General features: G+C 37.5%; 1 protein-coding gene across 2 annotated transcripts in view; it reads left to right on the plus strand.

The window, feature by feature from the left end:
* MARK1 (microtubule affinity regulating kinase 1) overlaps window positions 1-9,835 on the plus strand; it is a 144,155-nt gene extending 134,320 nt beyond the window's left edge. For both annotated transcript variants that reach the window (XM_060127228.1, XM_060127229.1), the window contains exons 17-18: window positions 3,423-3,467; window positions 7,309-9,835. In XM_060127228.1, coding sequence (XP_059983211.1) covers window positions 3,423-3,467; window positions 7,309-7,663 — 400 coding nt within the window. In that variant the 3' untranslated portion in view covers window positions 7,664-9,835. The remainder of the gene's footprint in view (window positions 1-3,422; window positions 3,468-7,308) is intronic.
* Window positions 9,836-19,794: the final 9,959 nt, after the last annotated feature.

Genomic DNA, 19,794 nt, shown 5'->3' on the forward strand with positions numbered 1-19,794 from the left:
AGCGAGGCCTTCCTCAACCCCATGTTGAAAATCATCCCCTCCCCCTCCCGACACTCCCTTTTCCGGCTTTATTTTTCTCTGTAGCACTTAACACGACCTGAGATAGTATGTTTGCTTTACGTAGTTGTTCCTCGTCCACCTCTGCCGAGGAGACGTGCTCCGTGAGAACAGGGGTCTGCAGTTGGCTCGTTGGCTGGCTTTGTTTTGTGCTGAATCTCCTGCCGAGCGGTGGGTGCTTCCTCTGCCGCGTACTCTGGCGCTCGGTAAACATTCATCTACTGAGCGGACGAGTAGTGTGGAAGACAGTTTAAAAAGTAAACAAATAAGCTTGTAATACGTTCTGATAAGCGCTCTGAAGGGGGCAGGTCCTGAAAGAGAGAACAAGGTTGAGGGAATAGGAGTGTTCAGACCCAGCCTGTGAGGGGAGCTAGTGTGGAAGTTTCTAAGGTTCCACCATGCCCTTATCACACTTTGAACAGTGTCATCTAGTAGACGGTTTGGGTAGGGGGCGGGGGGTGGGGGGGGCTTGGTGGGGAAAGAAGGGAGGGTGGAGGTTGTTTGCTGTTCTTTGTCAGAAATGAGAGAGGGTTTTTTAATGTCTTGATTTTTAACCTATTTTAATTAATTCTGGATTTGGTGAGAGAAGAGAAAAAACGCTCAGTTCCTCTCCGAGGCCACTTGTCACCCTGCGAACAGGTTTGGCTTTACAAGTATGTCTGCGTTCGCAGCAGTGCACGAGGGTAGCATTTTGTGGTTCAGGATGACACCATCTAATACCCCCCTGACGACTTAATGCGGGAAGACAAGCAAGCATGGGTTTCCGTCCCGGGGATGAACCTGCTGAGCTCTTTAGCAGCCGGCAGACGGGACGGGCAGCTGATCTTTCTGCTGAGCCTTCGGGGGCTGGAGGCTTAGAGATAAGCTAGAGAACCTCTCAGTGCCTTATTATTTAACACTGTCAACTCAGCCGTCAGGTTATCGTCCTTCGCACTGGTCTCATCTTCTTAATTCCATCCTGGGTTCAAGGCCGGCCTTTCTCTCTGTTCCCTTTGCCTTCCTCACTTCACTCTGCCTAAAGCCTGAAGAAATGGGGCCGCCCGCTGACGCCCCCGTGGGACCCTCACCGGCACCCGGGGTGCTGGGGGGCAGGGCTGGCTCTGAGCACAGTGCAGGGGCCAAGACGCCTCCAGACTCGGGGACCAGCTAAGTCCCCAACGTGCCACTGAGGGCGTTAAAAGATGAAGAAAATAGGATTTTATAGGGGAAAAAAGTAAAGGAATTTGGGTTATTAAGCTTTAAGAAAAGAAGGATAAAGAGTAGTCCAGAGTTAATCGTTCATGTATTTGAAAACCATTATCACAAAGAAGAAACCAGCTAGTAGTTCTCCTTGGCCAGTAAGAAGCTGGACACCAGAATGGCCACATGAGAGAGTTGTTTTCTGGTTTTAAGAAGGAACTTTCTAATTAGGAAAGCAATTTACACTAGACTAATCTGTCAAGGGAGGATGTAGACGTACTATTTCCAAAGTCTTTTAAATAGCATTTAGAATGATATGCTTTGGATCAGTGCTATATACCTACTGTACAAACAGGAGATTGAATCAAACCTTAGGATTTTTTAACCATAGTTCTTACATAGGGAGTAACCTGATTGGTTCAGCTGATTATATATAAGATATTTGGCTTTCCTTTAAGTTTTAAATATTGGAGAACCATGCTTCACTGCATTTGCTGTTACAGCCAGCGGCACGTTCTGTATCCCTAGATGCTGCCCACCATGGCTGCTTGGAGCTGACTTAACTGGACTATTTGAGACCATTGCCAAATAGCAGAAATTCTTCCAGTCAGTGTTCCTGGTGGCATCCAGGAAGGCAGGAACAGGGTATGGGAAACGATGTGACGAGTCAGTTGCTCTTTCCACAATTAACAGCAAGGGAAGTAGGGTCTAAGGGGTGTTTCATTCCTAATGCTTACACTTGGGCAGCAGTCTGCTAGCAGTGATTCATAAGGCAAAGTATAAATAGGACAGAAAAGTCCAGTGAGACGTATGTCCCTTCCTGCTAAAGGAATGTTATCTTAGCAGCAGGAATCAACAGCATTATTATCTTTCTTGCCCAGCTGGTGGACTGCCCTTCAGTACATCTACATGTAACTCAAAATACACATTTCACTTTGAGCCTGCTCAAAAAATGTTTCGTTTATTTCAGGGTGCTATAATAAAAATAGGTTTGTGTAGATGGCTTTGAACTTTTATTATACCTCCCAATGAAAATGCTAGTTATTAAAAATAGAAATTTAAGAAACCCCATTTGAATGTGAGAATGCATCTTATGATCCTTTTTAATTCAGATAGGGAAATGGTTTTTACATAATATTTTTGTCAAGAAAGCCCTAGAGTTAAAGACCCTGAGAAGCATATAAGGCATTCATATTTTTAACCATGAGTTGAAGTTTTAGAGCTTATTGTACTGCTGGATTTTCTTAATTTGGGGAATGAGGAAGGTGGCACTGATTTTATTCCTGTTGCATTTATTTTACGTAAATAATATAAATGTTACTGGAATGGTTAAAACATTAAGAAAATGTGGACTTAAGGGTTTCAGTTGGTGACTTTTCCAGCTATTTAATAGTATTTTGCTATCACCAGCCTTCTCTTAATCTATTTAAACTGGTTTATAACTTGATACTCCTATGTTAGATACTTAATTACCTTTGAAAATGACAGTTAAAATTTTGGCAGACTTCAAAAATACTAATTACATTCAACAAAAGAACAATTAGTGGAGTTTTCCTGGTTTTACTTCACAGGTGGATGTCCAGGTAAGATCAATGTTTCTGTTTAAGTTTGAATTCATGTCTTTAGACTCACCTGCTTGGATAGGCTGTTTGGTTTGCTATAATATTTTATCATGTGCATGAATCATTAGCATAACTTCTGAAATAAGTTACTTGCATATTTAAAAACTAGTATTTATTTTTAGAAATACTTATGTGTTGAGCTTTATTTCTAACTGCAAGATTAATTTATATTTTTCTAAATTGAGCGACTACTCAAACTATGTTTAATAACCCTTATGAAGTTAAATCTTGCTGTTGATAATTATTAAATAGTTTTGACTTTAGATTGACCTAAGCTAAACCAAGAGGTAAATTATGACTTTAAAATCGTGGCTGGGAATTGGAAGATCACGTAAAAATCCTAAACCATCACCTAGCATCTCCTCTATGACAGTATACCCAGTAGACGCTCAATAAATGGTAGTCAAGTGTGGTTGTGATGAAAAACATAAGAAATGGTATTAGACTGACTAGTCATAGAAATCTGTCATGCTAGAAGTTTATTTTAAAATCATTTTAGATGTAGGTTTTCTTGGTATTTTTTTCACTTTTATCATTAAATCTCAACCTTCACTTTGTTTTGAGGGATCCAAGTGAAGGCGAAGCCAGTGGCAGAGCCGACACTTCAAGGTGAGGAGCCACTATTAATACTTCGCTGCTATAGGTCCCTGTGTGTGAAGACGTACTTTTGAAATACTTACAGCGCTTAATAAACATGGATAGAACTAATAACTAGATAGTATGTGTATTTAAAATTTTATATTGGTATGGGTTTTCCTAATGTTGCCTAGCATTTATTAAGTTTGTTAACTTTAAGGTTGTGTTTTCTAAACATTATTTTGAATTGTATGCTTTATAGCCTTTCTGTCCTTTAAAAAACATGTCTTAGCAGAAGAATTAATAGATTAAAATGTACTGATCCTTTTCTCACTAAAATGATGTAAATAAAATCAGTCTTGGGACTTCTCTGGCAGTCCAGTGGTTAAGACTCTGCATTTCCACTGTAGGGGACACGGGTTCGATCCCTGGTCGGGGAGCTAAGACCCCGCATGCCTCGTGGCACAGCAAAAAAAAAAAAAAAAAAAAAATTAGTCTCAGTCAAATAATGCAGAACATGGAGGTTACCAAATACATAGGAAGATGTGATATTAGTAATATATTTTAGGGGACTCTTCATTCGTGGACCACATTTCAAAACTCTCACCCTGCCGTACTTTATGGGTTACTTGACATTTAATACTGGTTGTGTGTTCGTTCTGGCAGCGGGTCTCAAACTTGAGCACATTCAGAATCAGGCGGAGGGCTTGAGGAGGCAGGTGGCTGAGCCCCACCCCTGGGGTTTGTGACTGTCAGGGAGGGGCACTGATGCCGCTGTTCTGGGGCCCACGTTAGTGACATGTTAGTACTTGTGTTCGTATTTATAAATGGGAAATTTAAGAAACGAAGGCATTCAATTATTTCGAGTGTACACCAGCATTAAGGGGTCCAGTATAAGTCTCAGAACCTTAACAAGCAGTTCCTCAGTAGGACAGAGGCCCAGCTTCACTCAGGAATTATATTTGAGCAGCTAAACACAAGCCTCAGTTTAATTTCTCCTTTTTACAATTATTTGAAACGTAAAACAATGAGCTATGGAAAGACTTTAACGAGCATTCCTCTGTAGTCTTTTTATTTTACGAACTGTGCTGTATGTATGTTTAGTCATAGTCGTTGAAATATTTCTTTTTTGAGTTAGGTACCTGAATCACCATAGTAGGGAGCCAAGGAGAGGCAGGACAAATATTTTTAATGTCCTTCTGCCTATTGAGTAAACATGCAGGACTCTCGTTTTCAACTCCTCCCTCCCTTAGTCTAGAGCCCCCTTCTTGCATCCCAACCTGTCTTTCTACTCAGTTTTCCTCTGAGACATTTAATCGTGTGTAGGGTCACAAGTCGCTACTGATGTTGCAGTTAATCTGCATGCATTTATCTTTTTAATGTGACTACGTGTCTCTTTTGTTTGGTCATGGTTGAATTTTGCTTTTTGGTTTTTTGTCTGTTTGTCTGTTTTGCTTTTGAGCAAACTTATTTGATACCTACTATCTATAAGGTACTGGCTGGTCATTTAATCCTCATAACAACCGAGTGAAAAGTATCCAATTTACAGATCAATAAGCAGTAAGGAGCATCGCGGGGACCAAACCAGTTACAGTGAGGTTCTGTCCTTTCAGAGGGATGGTTGGGCAGGTGGTGAATAGCAGACTGCGTGGGCGTTGGCTGTGTTGTACCACTTACCTCGCTGTATAACTTTTAAGAAAGTTACTTTAACTGTTTGTGCCCATGCGTCCTCATTCTGACTGCCTCCTAGGGTTGTTGTGAGGGGTAAATGAGTAAATAATACATGTTAGGCACTTAGAACAGTTCCTGGTACCTAGTAAGTACTCAGTAAATGTTAGTGGTTACTATTGGTGTCAGTATTTCCAGGCACTTTCTACAGTTAATGTTACCAGTGCTGATGCCTTTGAAATACAGGTAGAAAAATATCTTGTATGTGCCTGTTGTCTTAAGGTCACCAGGTTTCCTTGAGGGAATGGAAGGAAAACTATACTTGGAATGGAACATCTGATTTCTAGTCTTTGCTTTCCAACTCATTAGCTCTATTACCTCAGGAAAGTAATTTACATTTCCTAGCCATCGGTTCTGTTTTGAAAATGAGTGTTCAATCAAGTGATGTCGTGGGTGCGTCCCCACCCTAGCAGGCTGATTCCATGGCCCGCATTGTACACGTGGTCCCAGTGAATGATACTGGTCGGATCTGCACACCCAGAGGCCTGTGATGCCATGGCTTAGATTCAGTGAGCAAAAAAGAGAATAATAGAGAAGCCACTGAGATAAATGCTCTCCATACTTTGGAAATTTATTTTCTGTACTTACTCCTTTCCTGCTTTTCTCAAGCTTGCATAGGTGGCAGAGCTCTGTCAGCCCAGATATCTAGGAATGAGGAGGAAAGCATATGTAAATGTATACATAAAAATCGATACATATAAATGTATACGTGAATATACTTTATATGGTAGTGATATAAAATCTATAAACAGATACAAAATATTTATATAGTAGAATATAAACTTTCAAAGTACCTCATATTTTTCTTTAAATCACATGTAAGTGAGATAGATTAACAAGTTAAAATTGTGACATCTGTGGATAATTGCTCAACAAATTTAATTACAGCATCTTCTGAATCATAAGTAATCTATGAATTTTACCTTTCTTGGATTATTTGAAGTAGGTTTTCTGATACTGTATTATTTATGGGAGACCTACGATAAGGAAAATCCAACAAGGTTCATTCATTTAACAAATACATGTTAATCATCTACTGTTTGCCTAGCACAGTTCTAAATGTCTGAGATGTATCAGTGAACAAAACAGACAAAACTCCTTACCCTCCTGGCCTTTGCAATCTAGCGGTGGAGACAGACAATAAATAATAAACATAATAAATGAATTAAATACTATGTAAGAATGTGATAAGTACTATAGAGGAAAAAATAGCAGGGTGAGGAGGTTGGCCATGCCAGTGTAGGAGCTGGGGGTGCAGTAGGGTAGTTAGGGTAGACCCCATGGAGAAAGTGAGCAGAAACTTGAAAGAAGTAAGGGAGTTAGTCATGCATCTATGTGAGGGAAAAGCATTCGTGGCAGAGGGAACAGCCTGTGTTAGAGCCATAAGGCAAGAGCATAGCCTGTATGTTCGGAGAATAGTATGGAGGCCAGTGGGTCTTGATGGGAGCAAGGAGGAAAATAATAGATGAAGGGTTGGGGTTGGGAGTTGGAGTATAGATCATGTGGAGCCTTGTAGACTGTTTGAAGGATGTCTTTAGCAAAACGTTGAAATCATTAGAACTGATGTCTACACTCCTGCGTGTGGTGTGGCCTGACGTCTTCACCCCATTGCAGTACCACGTTCTTTCACAGCATCATCAGGTACAAGTAATCCCTCTGTAGCCATTACTGCTCTCCTTGTCCCCAGTCCTTCTCCTACCCAAAAAAAGTAAAAAAGAAAGGAAATTTTTCATTGTATTTCAAAAATGTGTATTTATAAGCAGCATGCTAGTGGTATCCATTTTGTATAAATGTACAGAAAATGGAGGATATGCATTTTCCAACTTAAACGGAGAAATATGGAGGAAAAGTACTAAATTTTTTACTTTGGGATGCAAACTTATTTCCCACAAACAAATATCTTTAAGAAAATGTGCTATTTTAAATGGAAGATATTAATAAAAGTCAAAACAGATGGCGTCCTGGAGTCTGGTTTTTGTAACAGCAAGATGATACAAATCTTTGTATCTGCTTGAAGGTAGTCTGCAAACTGGGTAGTTTTATTAAGCACTGGGTTATGACCACTTAGATTTTATGTGTGTTTTGATTTCTTTGCTGAATGGAATTTTTGTTTTCATTTTCTCCCCCCTCTGTCCTCTTATTCCAGAAGTACAACAGGGGAACCAAAAGAAAGAGACAAGGAGGAGGGTAAAGATTCCAAGCCACGTTCTTTGCGGTTCACGTGGAGTATGAAGACCACTAGTTCAATGGACCCCAGTGACATGATGAGAGAAATCCGGAAAGTGTTAGACGCAAATAACTGTGATTATGAACAAAAAGAGAGGTTTTTGCTTTTCTGTGTCCATGGAGATGCCAGGCAGGATAGCCTTGTGCAGTGGGAGATGGAGGTCTGCAAGTTGCCACGGCTGTCCCTCAATGGGGTCCGCTTCAAGCGAATATCCGGGACTTCTATTGCCTTTAAGAACATTGCATCTAAAATAGCAAATGAGCTTAAGCTGTAAAGAAACTCAAATTTATACAGGATCAGGGAAGATACATCCATATATGAGGTACAGTTTTTGAATGTACTGGCAATGCTTAATGTGATCGGCCTGTGAATCTCCCCATGTAGATTTTGCCCTTACTGCAATAAGGTTATACATAGTTATGAACTGTAAAATTAAAGTCAGTATGAACTATAATAAATATCTGTAGCTAAAAAAGTAGGTTCACATGTACAGGTAAGTATATTGTGTATTTCTGTTCATTTTCTGTTTATAGAGTTGTATAATAAAACAGATGATTGCTGAAAAACCTGTATAGTTGTCTAGATTTCTGCACGTAAATGTACGTTTGATGCTTTGAGTTGAAAATGTTCTTTCTGTTATTTACATTCTGGTGGGTTTTTTAAATTCTTACCTCCATCATGCAATTTTAAAAATTGAGAGTTGTGTCCAGAATTAAAAGTGCACAGAAATAGTCTTTACAATTATAGCATGGACTTTTTAAAATTATTTTTAAATCATATTTAAATTTAAACCAGAAGCTGATAAATAGATCAGCTTTATTATACACAGAACTACTCCTGCTTATCTTTGCTCTTATCCTTGTTATGAGACAAGGTTTAGTTGAGAAGATACAAAATGTTTACAGTGTTGGCACTTAGCGTTTTTAAAATAAAGTACGTGAAAATAATAATAGCTTTGCCTTGAGCTGACTAAGAAGTACTGGGGAAGAAGTAAACCTACATCAAATTTCTTTTGAACTTTAAAGTATTTTCTGGCCCACTGCTAATTGTAGCAGCAAAATTTAAAAGAATCAGTACTTCATCTGGCTATTATAATGTAAAATGTCACTTAGGTTTGCTCCCTTCCAAATCCCACAGCATTAATTGCGGAAGTACAATAATATTGGGACTGTTTCCTAGCACAAACTCATCTTTACAGTGTTGATCAATGCATCAGTTAAGAAATAATGCCACCTCAGGAATTAACTAGCATTGGGAGCATTTGCCTCATGCGCCTCCCAGCCTCTTCACCCACCCCCGGCACATATCTGTCATTACTTAAGAGACTTCCGAGCAAAACATGCTATTTATAGCAGTATATTATTGATTTACGCTTATGTGGTTGTTCAGTTGGTTCCCATGTGACCTGTTTGTTTTTAATATTTTGCCAGATTTCTTGTATTTATTCCACATCATTGTGCCTATAATGTGCAGCTTTGTAATTGGCATTTGCCTACTTTTCTTTCATAATTAGTGATAGATGCGATGTAAAACCACTAGTAAAGGTACATTTTAATACTTGTTATTTTCTACTGAATTAGCCTTGGAGGTTGACTGTGCAATGTTATTTAATGTTGTAATTACTGTAATATCAGCATATGGGCCCCATCTTCACACTCCTGAGAAATAGAAAGTGTATTCCAATTTTATCAGTTTAAAGGAAAATAAAGCTGTGATTGAATACTGTAATTCTAGCCTACATTAGAAAGCTCTAAGCGTAGGTGATGTGCCATTCCATGATGGCTTCCAGACTAGGGTGATCTGTACTGTACTGTGACGTAGCTTTCTTCTGTAAAGTTCTGTTCTAAAATGAAGTGTATTTTTGCCTTAGCAAAGGATGGTGTTTGGGAAAAAAAAAAAAAACCCAACAACTGTGTAGCCCCTTTTTAACCTAGTGTTCATTCAAAACAATTGACGCAAATCTTTATTCACCTTCACTGGTGCACACTGAAATTTTACTTGAACAGTTCTCATAATAAAGCACTTGTCTTTTGCTCTTTATCAGAATGTGAATTACCTGTTTTCTAGGGCAAAAGTATTCTGTATGGGGAGTTTATTTTGTGTGTGCTAACTTTAGTTGATGGGGGGAAAGCTGTGTAGGTTTCCAAGATGTCATTATGACAAGAAAAATTTAGTCTTTTTTATTGGAGTTCCTATCAATTAAAACACTTTTTAAAAAATAGACATGCCTTTTCCAAGGCAAAAAACTGATGTTTCGCATTTTCTCACTCTGATTCTGTGTTTGTGGGCAAGGAATTTTACTTCAATATTTTTTATGAACTAGAAATGAAATCTTAATATTCACTTTAGATTTTCCCATTTTATATGGCGACATAACTTTTTTTTTGAAGATTTAGAGGAATTTTATAGTATGTTTGCATAAATAAATACCAGTTTATGTTCACTGGCTATGTGATATCAGGATTTCCTTCATTTCTGTTTAAGTATGATTTGCTATAACATCCCTAATATTAAATTATTTTGTAGAGACTTGGGCACAGTATTTAATTTGATAAATAAAAATTTGGTAAATAATAAGTTGAAATACACTCTAGAATCTTGACCCAATAAGGTAGACCTTGATTTAAAACCCAAAAGACCTTATTGTGAGGTGATTTTCACCATTGGTACCATTTCACAATGTGGACAACAAAATGGCATGTGATGAGTGAGACATCAATTTACTATAAATAAGTGATTTACAGCATGTGTCAATGAATCAAGATCTCTGCCTTCATTTTTAAAATACCTATTGAGGTACCTACTGTGCCTTAAGGTATATAAAGGAATTGTAAAAGAGGGTTCCTAGTTCTCCAAAATTTTGGTCCATTTGGGAAGACAAAATCTAAACATGCACAAGGCAAAAAAACACACACTCAAATAGGAGACAGCGAAAGTGCTCAATCACAAAGAATAGCTGCTATAAGAATTCAGAGGGGGCGAGTGCTGTATGAACATGAGAAAGGAAGGAATTCGAGGATGGATAAAATTCAAGGGGCAGAATGGAAGGAACATGTGAGAAAAGGTTTGAAGTTAATAATGGCTGTAAGACACATGTGAGAAATGAACCACTTGTTCTAGGGAGTTGACAGGGTTCACCTAAGTTGATGGATAGACGATTATGTAAAGCATTGATTGGCAGCCTCAGCTTGGACTTGACCTGTGGTCAGAGGGGAGTAGTTAGGGCTTTCGAAGCCCAGGAAATACCTAATAAATTGGTTGTAAAAGAAGAGCAATTCATTAATTCAGCAATTTTGTCAAGTACCAACATACATCAGATTCTAGGTTCTGGGAAAACAGCAGTAAAAAAAAAAAAAAAATCTGTTATAGAAATTTGTGGGATGATTGAAGGCTAGATAGAGCCAGGAAGATCTTTTCAGAGACTATTAGCAATAAAGCATGTATGAAATAGTCTAGATAGAGGTGGTTAACACAGGATCAAAAGGAGCATATATTTGAGAGACCTTTCAAAAGGTGCATCAACAAGATAGCATGAGTAGGATATGGACTATAAAAGGGAGGAGTGGGTGGCACAGAGAGCTTCCTGGCATATGATTCAGGTTTGCAGCTTGCATATGAAGACTTCCACTTTCATCTAACATGGATAACAAGTACTAGAGTTATCCTTCCACCTAAAACAAGAAAAAGACAAAAATATATGAAACAACAGATTCATACAGTGTTTTCATTTTGATGAAATGTTTTCAGGACATTGTGTATCAGTCAGTGGAGGACAGTGATCCCTAAGAGGAAACACATGAACCCGGGGACTGACCCAGCTGTCTGCCTCAGGAGAATTTCTGGGCAGTGGCATATGGAGGGGAAATGCAGTGGAAGCTCCTCATTAAGGAGTCAGAGCTGAGAGACCAGGGAGACCAAGACAGCTAAAGTCTGGAGGGGAGAGAGCTGTACCAAAACCCCAGAGATATGCAGAGATTGGTGCATGCATGTGAGAAAACTGCATGAAGCCAATGAAAGAACCACCTGAAAAATTGGAACAGTCATCAAACTGCATACAGAAGTAGTGCCTGCTCCAGTCAGTCACAGTGAAAAACCTCATAATTCATGGGTCAGTGGGTACTCAGTTTTGCCTAAGTAGTTGGAACCAGTTAGCCCTGGATTAAATACTGCATTGGTCCTGCTTAACAAAGTTTAACAAGCAATATCCAGGAGAACTATTTCTAAGTAACTTATGTTCCAGAACAGACCTCAAGAATATTAATAGGAATACAAAGTGTGCATCACCTGACATGGTAATAATATTCACAATACAGTCCCACAATAAACCCCACACCATTGCTCAGCAACTCATAATCAAGAGGGTGCTCAACTCCCAGCTACTCCTGAGTAGCAAAGAGATTGAATCTCACATCTGGCACCCCAAATTTTAAGACCTGAAACCATAAAACTAGAAGAAGACGTAGGTGGTAAACTCCTTGACTTTTGTCTTGGCAATGATTTTTTTGTTTTGACAACAAAAGCAAACATAAACGAATGGGGTTTACTATATTAAACTAAAAAGCTTCTGCACAGCAAAGGAAACCATCAACAAAATGAAAAGGCAACCTACAGAACTGGAGGAAATATTTACGAATCATATATCTGATAAGGGGCTAATATGCAAAATATATAAAGAACTCATACTACTCAATAGCAAAAAATTAAAAATTAATAAAAAACAATTTAAAAATCAGCATTCTCTGAATAGACATTTTTCCAAAGAAGACATATAAGTGGCCAAAAGGTATATGAAAAAGTGATCAACATGACTAAAAATCAGAGAAGTGCAAATCCAAATCACAGATATCACCTAACGCCAATTAGAGTGGCTATTTTCGAAAAGACAAGATAACGAATGTTGGTGAAAAGGTGGAGAAAAGGGAACGTGCACTGTTGGTAGGAATGTAAATTGATGCAGCCACTATGGAAAACAGTATGGAAGTTCCTCAAAAAAATTAAAAATAGGGCTACCATATGATCCAGCAATTCCACTTTTGGGTATTTATCTAAAGGAGGGAATGGGAAAAGGTATTTCATGAAAATGGAAATGAAAAGAAAGCTGGGGTAGCAATACTTAGACAAAATAGACTTTAAAACCTAGGAGATAAGGACTTCTGTGGCAGTCCAATGGTTAAGACTTTACCTTCCAATGCAGTGGGTGCAGGTTTGATCCTCGGTCAGGGAGCTAAGACCCCACATGCCTCATGGCCCAAAACATAAAACAGAAGTAATAGTGTAACAAATTCAATAAAGACTTAAAAAAAAAAAAAAAACTAGGCTATAAAAGAAACAAAGAAGGGCATTCCATAATGATAACAGAATCAATCCAACAAGTAGATAAAACAGTTGTAAATATATATGCACCCAACAAAGGAGCACTTAAGTATATAAAGGAAATATAAACAAACATAAAAGAAGAAATTGACAGTAGCACAATAATAATAGGGAATTTTAACACCACACTTACATCAATGAACAAATTATTCAGACAGAAAATCAATAAAGAAAACACTGGCCTTAAATGACACATTAGATCACGTGGCCTTAAGAGATACATAGAGAACATTCCATCCAAAAGCAGCAGAATATGCATTCTTTTCAGAGCCCATGGAACATTTTATAGGATACATCACATGTTAGGCCACAAAACTAGTCTCAATAAATTTTTAAAAATTGAAATCATGTCAAGCATCTTTTCCAACCACAACACTATCAGACTAGAAATTAACTAAAAGAAAAAAACTGCAGAAAGACAAATATGTGGAAGCTAAACAATATGCTACTAAACAATCAATGGGTCACTGAAGAAATCAAAGAGGAAATCAAAAAATACCTTAGGACAAATAAAAATGGAAACACAACAACCCCAAATCTATGGGGCACAGGAAAAGCGGTTCTAAGTGGGAGGTTAATGGCAATACAAGCCTACCTCAGGGAACAAGAAAAATCTCAAACAACCTAAAATTACACTTAAAGGAAATAGAAAAAGATGAACAAAAGTATCCCAAAGATAGTAGAAGGAAAGAAATCATAAAGATCAGAACCAAAAATAAATAGAGACTAAATAAACAACAGAAAAGATCAATGAAACTAAGAGCTGGTTCTCTGAAAAGACAAACAAAAGTGATAAGCCTTTAGCCAGACTCATCAAGAAAAATAGTGAGGGCCCAAATAAATAAAATCAGAAATGAAAAAAGTTACAACCAACACCACAGAAATACAAAAGACCCTAAGATTACTACAGAAAATTAATACCAGTAAAATGGACAACCTAGAATAAATGGATAAATTCCTAGGAACATACCATCTCCCAAGACTGAATCAGGAAGAAATAGAAAGTAAGAACAGAACAATTACCAGTATTGAAATTGAATCAGTAATATTAAAAAAAAAAAAAAAAAAAAAACTCCCAACAAAGAAAAGCCCAGAACCAGAGGGCTTCACAGGTGAATTCTACCAAACATTTCAAGAAGAGTTTGCACCTTTTCTTCTCAAACTATTCCAACATATCAAAGAAGAAGGAATGCTTTCAGAACTCATTATATGAGACCAGCATCACCCTGATACCAAAAAAGGTATCAGACAAAGACACCACAGAAAAAGAAAAGTACAGGTATATATCACTGATGAACATAGATGGAAAAATCCTCAATAAAATATTAGCAAACCATTCATGAATACATTAAAGGGATCATACACCATGGTCAAGTGAGTTGTATCCCAAGGATACAAGGATGGCTTGATATCCACAAATCAATCAATGTGATACACCATATTAACAAATTGAAGAATAAAACTCATATGATCATCTCAATAGATGTAGAAAGAGCTTTTGACAAAACTAAACATCCATTTATGGTAAAAACTCTCCAGAAAGTGTGCATAGAGGGAACATACCTCAACACAATAAAGGCCATATATGATAAGCCCACAGTTAGCATCATGCTCAACAGTGAAAGCCTAAATTTTTTTCCTCTAAGATCGGGAACAAGAAAAGGAAGCCCCTTCTCACCACTTTTGTTCAACATAGAAATGGAATTCCTAGCCACAGCAATCAAACAAGAAAAATAAATAAGAGGAATCCAAATTAGAAAGAAATAGGTAAAAGTATCACTGTTTGCTGATGGCATTATACTATATAGAGAATATCCTAAAGATGCCAGCAAAAATACTATTGTAACTATTAAATGAATTCAATAAAGTTGCAGGATACAAAATTAACATACAGAAATCTGTTGCATTTCTATACACTAACAACAAATTGTCAGAGGAATTAAGAAAACATTCCTATTCACAATAAAAGAATAAAATACCTAGGAATAAATCTAAGCAAGAAGGTAAAATCTGCACACCAAAAACTATAAGACCCTGTAGAAAGAAACTGAAGACAACACAAACACATGGAAAACTGTACCACGCTTATGGATAGGGAGAATTAATGTTGCTAAAATGATCATACTCTCAAGGCAATCTACAGAGTCAGTGCAATCCTTATCAAAATACCAATGGCATCTTTCACAGAACTAGAACAAATAATTCCAAAATTTGCATGGGAACACAAAAGACCCCAAATAGCCAAAACAATCTTGAGAAAGAACAAAACTGGCTGTATCAAACTATAGACGCTGTTTAGTTTACATCCTCCCTGATTTCAAACTACAGTAATCAAATTACAAATCTACAGTAATCAAAACAGTAAGGTATTGGCACAAAAACAAACACATAGATCAATGGAACAGAACAAAAAGCCCAGAAATAAACCCACATGTATATGGTCAATCTGTGACTAAGGAGGCATAAAATGGGGGAAAGACAGCCTCTTCCATAAATGGTGTTGAGAGAACTGTACAGCTACATGCAAAATAATCAAACTGGACTACTTTTCTTACACCATATACAAAAATGAACTCGAAATTGATTAAAGACTTAAATGTAAGACCTGAAACCATAAAACTTCCAGAAGAAAACATAAGCAGTATGCTCTAAAGTGAAATAAGCCAGTCACAAAATGACAAATATTGTATGATTCCACTTATGTGATGTAGCTCATAGTTAATTTCATAGGGACAGAAAGTAAAATTGTTATTTTCAGGGGCTGGAGGAAGAGGAAATGGAGAGTTTTTGTTTAATGGGTTTAGAGTTTCAGTTTTGTAAGATGGAAATAATTCTGGAGAATGGTTGCACAACAATGTGAATGTACTCAACAACACTGAACTCTACACTTATAAATGATTAAGATGGTCAATTGTATGTGCATACCTTAGCACAATTAAAAAAAAGAACAGCAACAACAACAAAGGGCAGAAATAATCCTAGCTCATAAGAGTCATGCCTTCACTGTAGGTATGCACATATTCTTAATAATTATTGTTTTCTAAAATCAGCTTGGCTTCATTTAGCAGGCTTCTTTCAATGTTTTCCTTTCAAGATAGGTGATTCCAAATTTGTATACTTTCAGGTGACTTTGTGTCTTAAAATTGTCTTTTGTCCTCCCTTTAGAGTAGACTGATTTGGGGGAAAGAATACCTGGCAAGTACTAGAAAACATGATGTTGGAGATTCTTCCCCATTGGCATTTCAATTTCACTAGCATCAAAATGGTCTCTGTTCTCTCTCTAAAACGACAGTCCCCCTTTTCACTTTTCCTACAGCTGTTTTTCAGCTGTCCTCTCCAGCAAATGAAAAATGGATTCTTACTATTATTATTATTTGAAAATTAAATGACCTCCAAATAGATATGCAACAGACATATTTTTTTTCTTAGCTACTTGTGAAGGGGCTGGACAGGGTGAAGTAATCCAAGCACTTTTGCTTCAGATGTCAAGTACAAAATGGGATCTAAAACTTGAGCAGTAAATTAATGCTTTCTTTAAACTGCTTCTTTTAAAAGTTATGATCCTGTTTGTTAAAGGGATTTTATTAACTATGGAAAGAAATGAACTCATGAAATGAAACCATGTAGAGCTCTTAGAATATGCCTGGCACTTTGTAAGACCCTAATAAATGTTAGACACAATAGAAGTTTGCTGTTATTATTTTTCTTATTTGTTGCCAGTATTTCTCAGCTTGTTGTTTGTCTTTTATTTCTCTTAATGCTGTCTTCTGAATTACTGGTCTATCCTTTATAATTTCTTTCATCACTCTTAACCATAAAAAGTCTTTTCCAATCCAGACATTTAACAAATGTTTATTTTCTTACAGTTATGAAAGAAATGAATGAATCCAGACTGAGAAACTGGTTCAGATTTTTAAACTCTTGTGCATGTTGTATTCCCAGAATATCATGGACAGATGTGACCTGAGAAATCATTTCATTCACACCCTCATTTCTCTGATGAGGAAACAGGATTCAAAGATGTCATAATGATTTGGTCCAAAGTCTGGCCCAGGAAGGTTTTACACTCTGGTCTCTGTGCTGCCAGTGCTTTCCAGCATCCTCACCAACATCCCCTTTTATATTTCTCTTCGTGGAACCTTCTTCAGAAAAGTTTGGTCTTTTGAGCTGCATTTGAGTAATGATGCATTTGTCAGTCAAAGATTTGGGTCAGGGTGAGATAACCCCTGCCACCATATTGAATGGATATAATCCCAGCCCAAAGCACAGAAATGCCATACCATGTTTTAAAAAATCTTTGACACGTTGAAATTGTTGTTAGTTCCAGTTATTACCAGAGGGAACCACTAGAGGTCACAGAAAACCACTGTCCGGGATGCAGTGCTTGTGTCCTACTACCCACAGTGGTTGGAACACTACAGACCTGTCTATACAACAGACACCCCGTTGCCCTAGAAAAGTGCTTGGTCTTGTGGCCCACATTCTTTAGATTTAACTAAGAGAACGTTTATTTCTTCTGCCTACACATGGATTTGAGGCTAACATTCTTTGCTGCTTCAGTTGAATTTTTCACGTTTTTGATTCACTCAGGTTGTTTAAAATGTCCTTCCATTGGGCTACAAAGGCACTCTCAACTTCATTCCATTGGATCCCTCATATCAAAATGTAATGGTTTTATAAATTTTCTGGAACTTGATGGAATTCTGCATTCTTTTCATATTGTGTGAGTCTAATAGGTCAAAAACCTAGAGATATTAAAATAACATATTAAAAAACCCCATAGTCTTTTATAACCACATTCTTTTCATACTGCACACATTTTTTCTCTTAGAATACTGTGATGAGCTAATGGCTTTTCATTGACTCAATTTGTTTCAATTATTTGTGGTCATTAGTTGTATGTGTGTATGTGTGTGTGTCTTTGACCAAAATGTTATGTTAGCTAAAGCAGTCCTTTAACTGGCCCAGGTAGCCTAAAATGCACAATATTTACTTGTCTTTGCTTTCTAGTAGCAAGATATCCCAAGCCCATCTTACACCTTCTGTATCCCAGACATGCATTTGGCCAATTTTTCCTAAGCCGCATTTCCTTTCCATGGAAATTGATATTAGAAACCAAACTCTGGGCACTAGAGGTGCTTATCTGACTTTGTGCTATTAGGATGATGTGAGCTGTAGGCCACTTCAGTAGACAGAGATGGAAAAAAAATACCTCTCTATCTATCTATCCATCTATCTATATGTACGCACTCATATGTAATAAGTTCATAGCCATTTTCAGTTTAGTCCTAACATTACTTCACAGCTGTAATATTTAAATTCTTAATTTTATATCCAAACTATAATTATGCCTTCTTTTATCATAAATGACACATATAATTGTCACTCTGAAGCTCTTGATTTATAACAAAGCAAACAGAATTACTGATTTATTTTACTTGCCAATAAAAGAAAAATGATCCAAAATAGTGATACCAGTATTAACAGTAACTATTAAACTGCTAACTGAAATTCAAATTTGTCTTTGTACTTACTTTTGTCCTTAGAGTGCACCAAAGGATATAGAATAAAATTACTTTGGTCTAGAGAACTCTGAAATAATCCCTCCTTCTGTGGGTTAGCAAAGTTCTGTTCAAATGGTTCCATTCATTTTCAGTTGAAGGGGTCAACATTTGACAGTTCTGAGTTCCTAATATTTTAGTTTCTGCTTTTTACTTTGGGCTGTATTCAGCCACAGGCAAAAGGGTAAGTCAGTTTTATTACTTCGCATCATGAAAATAAATAGAAATACCTCAACAGTTCAATCTTCTGAGCACTGAACAGGAATTTCATTTAGTCGCTGTCTGCCTCACTTACAATGACTCTGTGCAGAGCTATATGTGTGACATTTATATATGTGCATGAGAAACCCAGACAAACCCATTCTGACAAACTCATCCTATTCAATTTGTCTTAATACATTTGGAATCTACAGTTTCATGTCTCCAGTTAAATTTTCATTGTACTAAATTCTATCCTAAAATCAGAACTTTTTATTGACCTTCTTCCCCCACCTCACCCTCTGCCACCTTCAAGTTTTTCTTTTCTCTTCCGTATATGATAGCATTCCCTTCTAATCAATATATTATTTGTGCTAAGTATTGTTGTATCAAACTAAATATTTACTTGGTTTTACTATATATAAGCCAAGATAGGTTTCCATGTTGCTGTTTTCTAAATACAGAACCAGTTATTAAAATATCTTAACCCACCTCCAGGAAATACATGATATTTTTATTATTTATTATATTCAAATATATATATATATATATATAAAATTGAGTGATGCTCTGTTGGCAAAGGAGAATACATATCAAAGCAGGTTTTTCAGGTTTTGTCAGAAATGTTTGTTTTCTTTTAACTCATAAGGTCATAATTCTGACCTTTTTTCTCTACAAATACATTTTTCTATTATCAATATTCAGTGCAAATAGCTCAGTGGTTTTCCAAATCTTCAGTGGCTTTTGAATAAATCCAACCAAATAAGATACAATTCCATTACAGTGTTGAAGGATGATTTTGAATGTTATACATTACACTTTAAAGCTTCATCCACAGAAGACTTCTGATTCTGCTTCTGATGGGGAATGATGCACCAGTAGGAGATGCAGGGATGCCTTGGTGACTGGAATTCCAGAGAGGGACAAGCCTCTCACGGATGGGCAGCGGGCGTGCAGCCTTCACTCCCGGGCAAGTCGCTGAGCTGGGTGCGGGGACCCGAGGAAGGGGGCTTGCCTGGTACTGAGAGGTGACACCTACAGGTGAGGGGGGAAGAGCCAAGCTTTTAGTTACATGCGGGCTGGCAAGCTAGACTAGAATCTGTACGAGCCCCAGATAAATAGTAAACAAATCACTTGGCCACGCAATGGCCCTCTTATCCCTGGAATTGTGCTGAGAAAGCCGCAGAGGGGCAGCTCTGGGAAGCACGTGGGCTTTCTCGAACTTTCCCACTGTGGTTGATGCCAGGGCCCTGCTGGAGTTGAAGCCAGGGTG

Source organism: Lagenorhynchus albirostris, chromosome 2, assembly GCF_949774975.1.
Source record: "Lagenorhynchus albirostris chromosome 2, mLagAlb1.1, whole genome shotgun sequence".
In the NCBI taxonomy this organism is placed as follows: Eukaryota; Metazoa; Chordata; class Mammalia; order Artiodactyla; family Delphinidae; genus Lagenorhynchus; species Lagenorhynchus albirostris.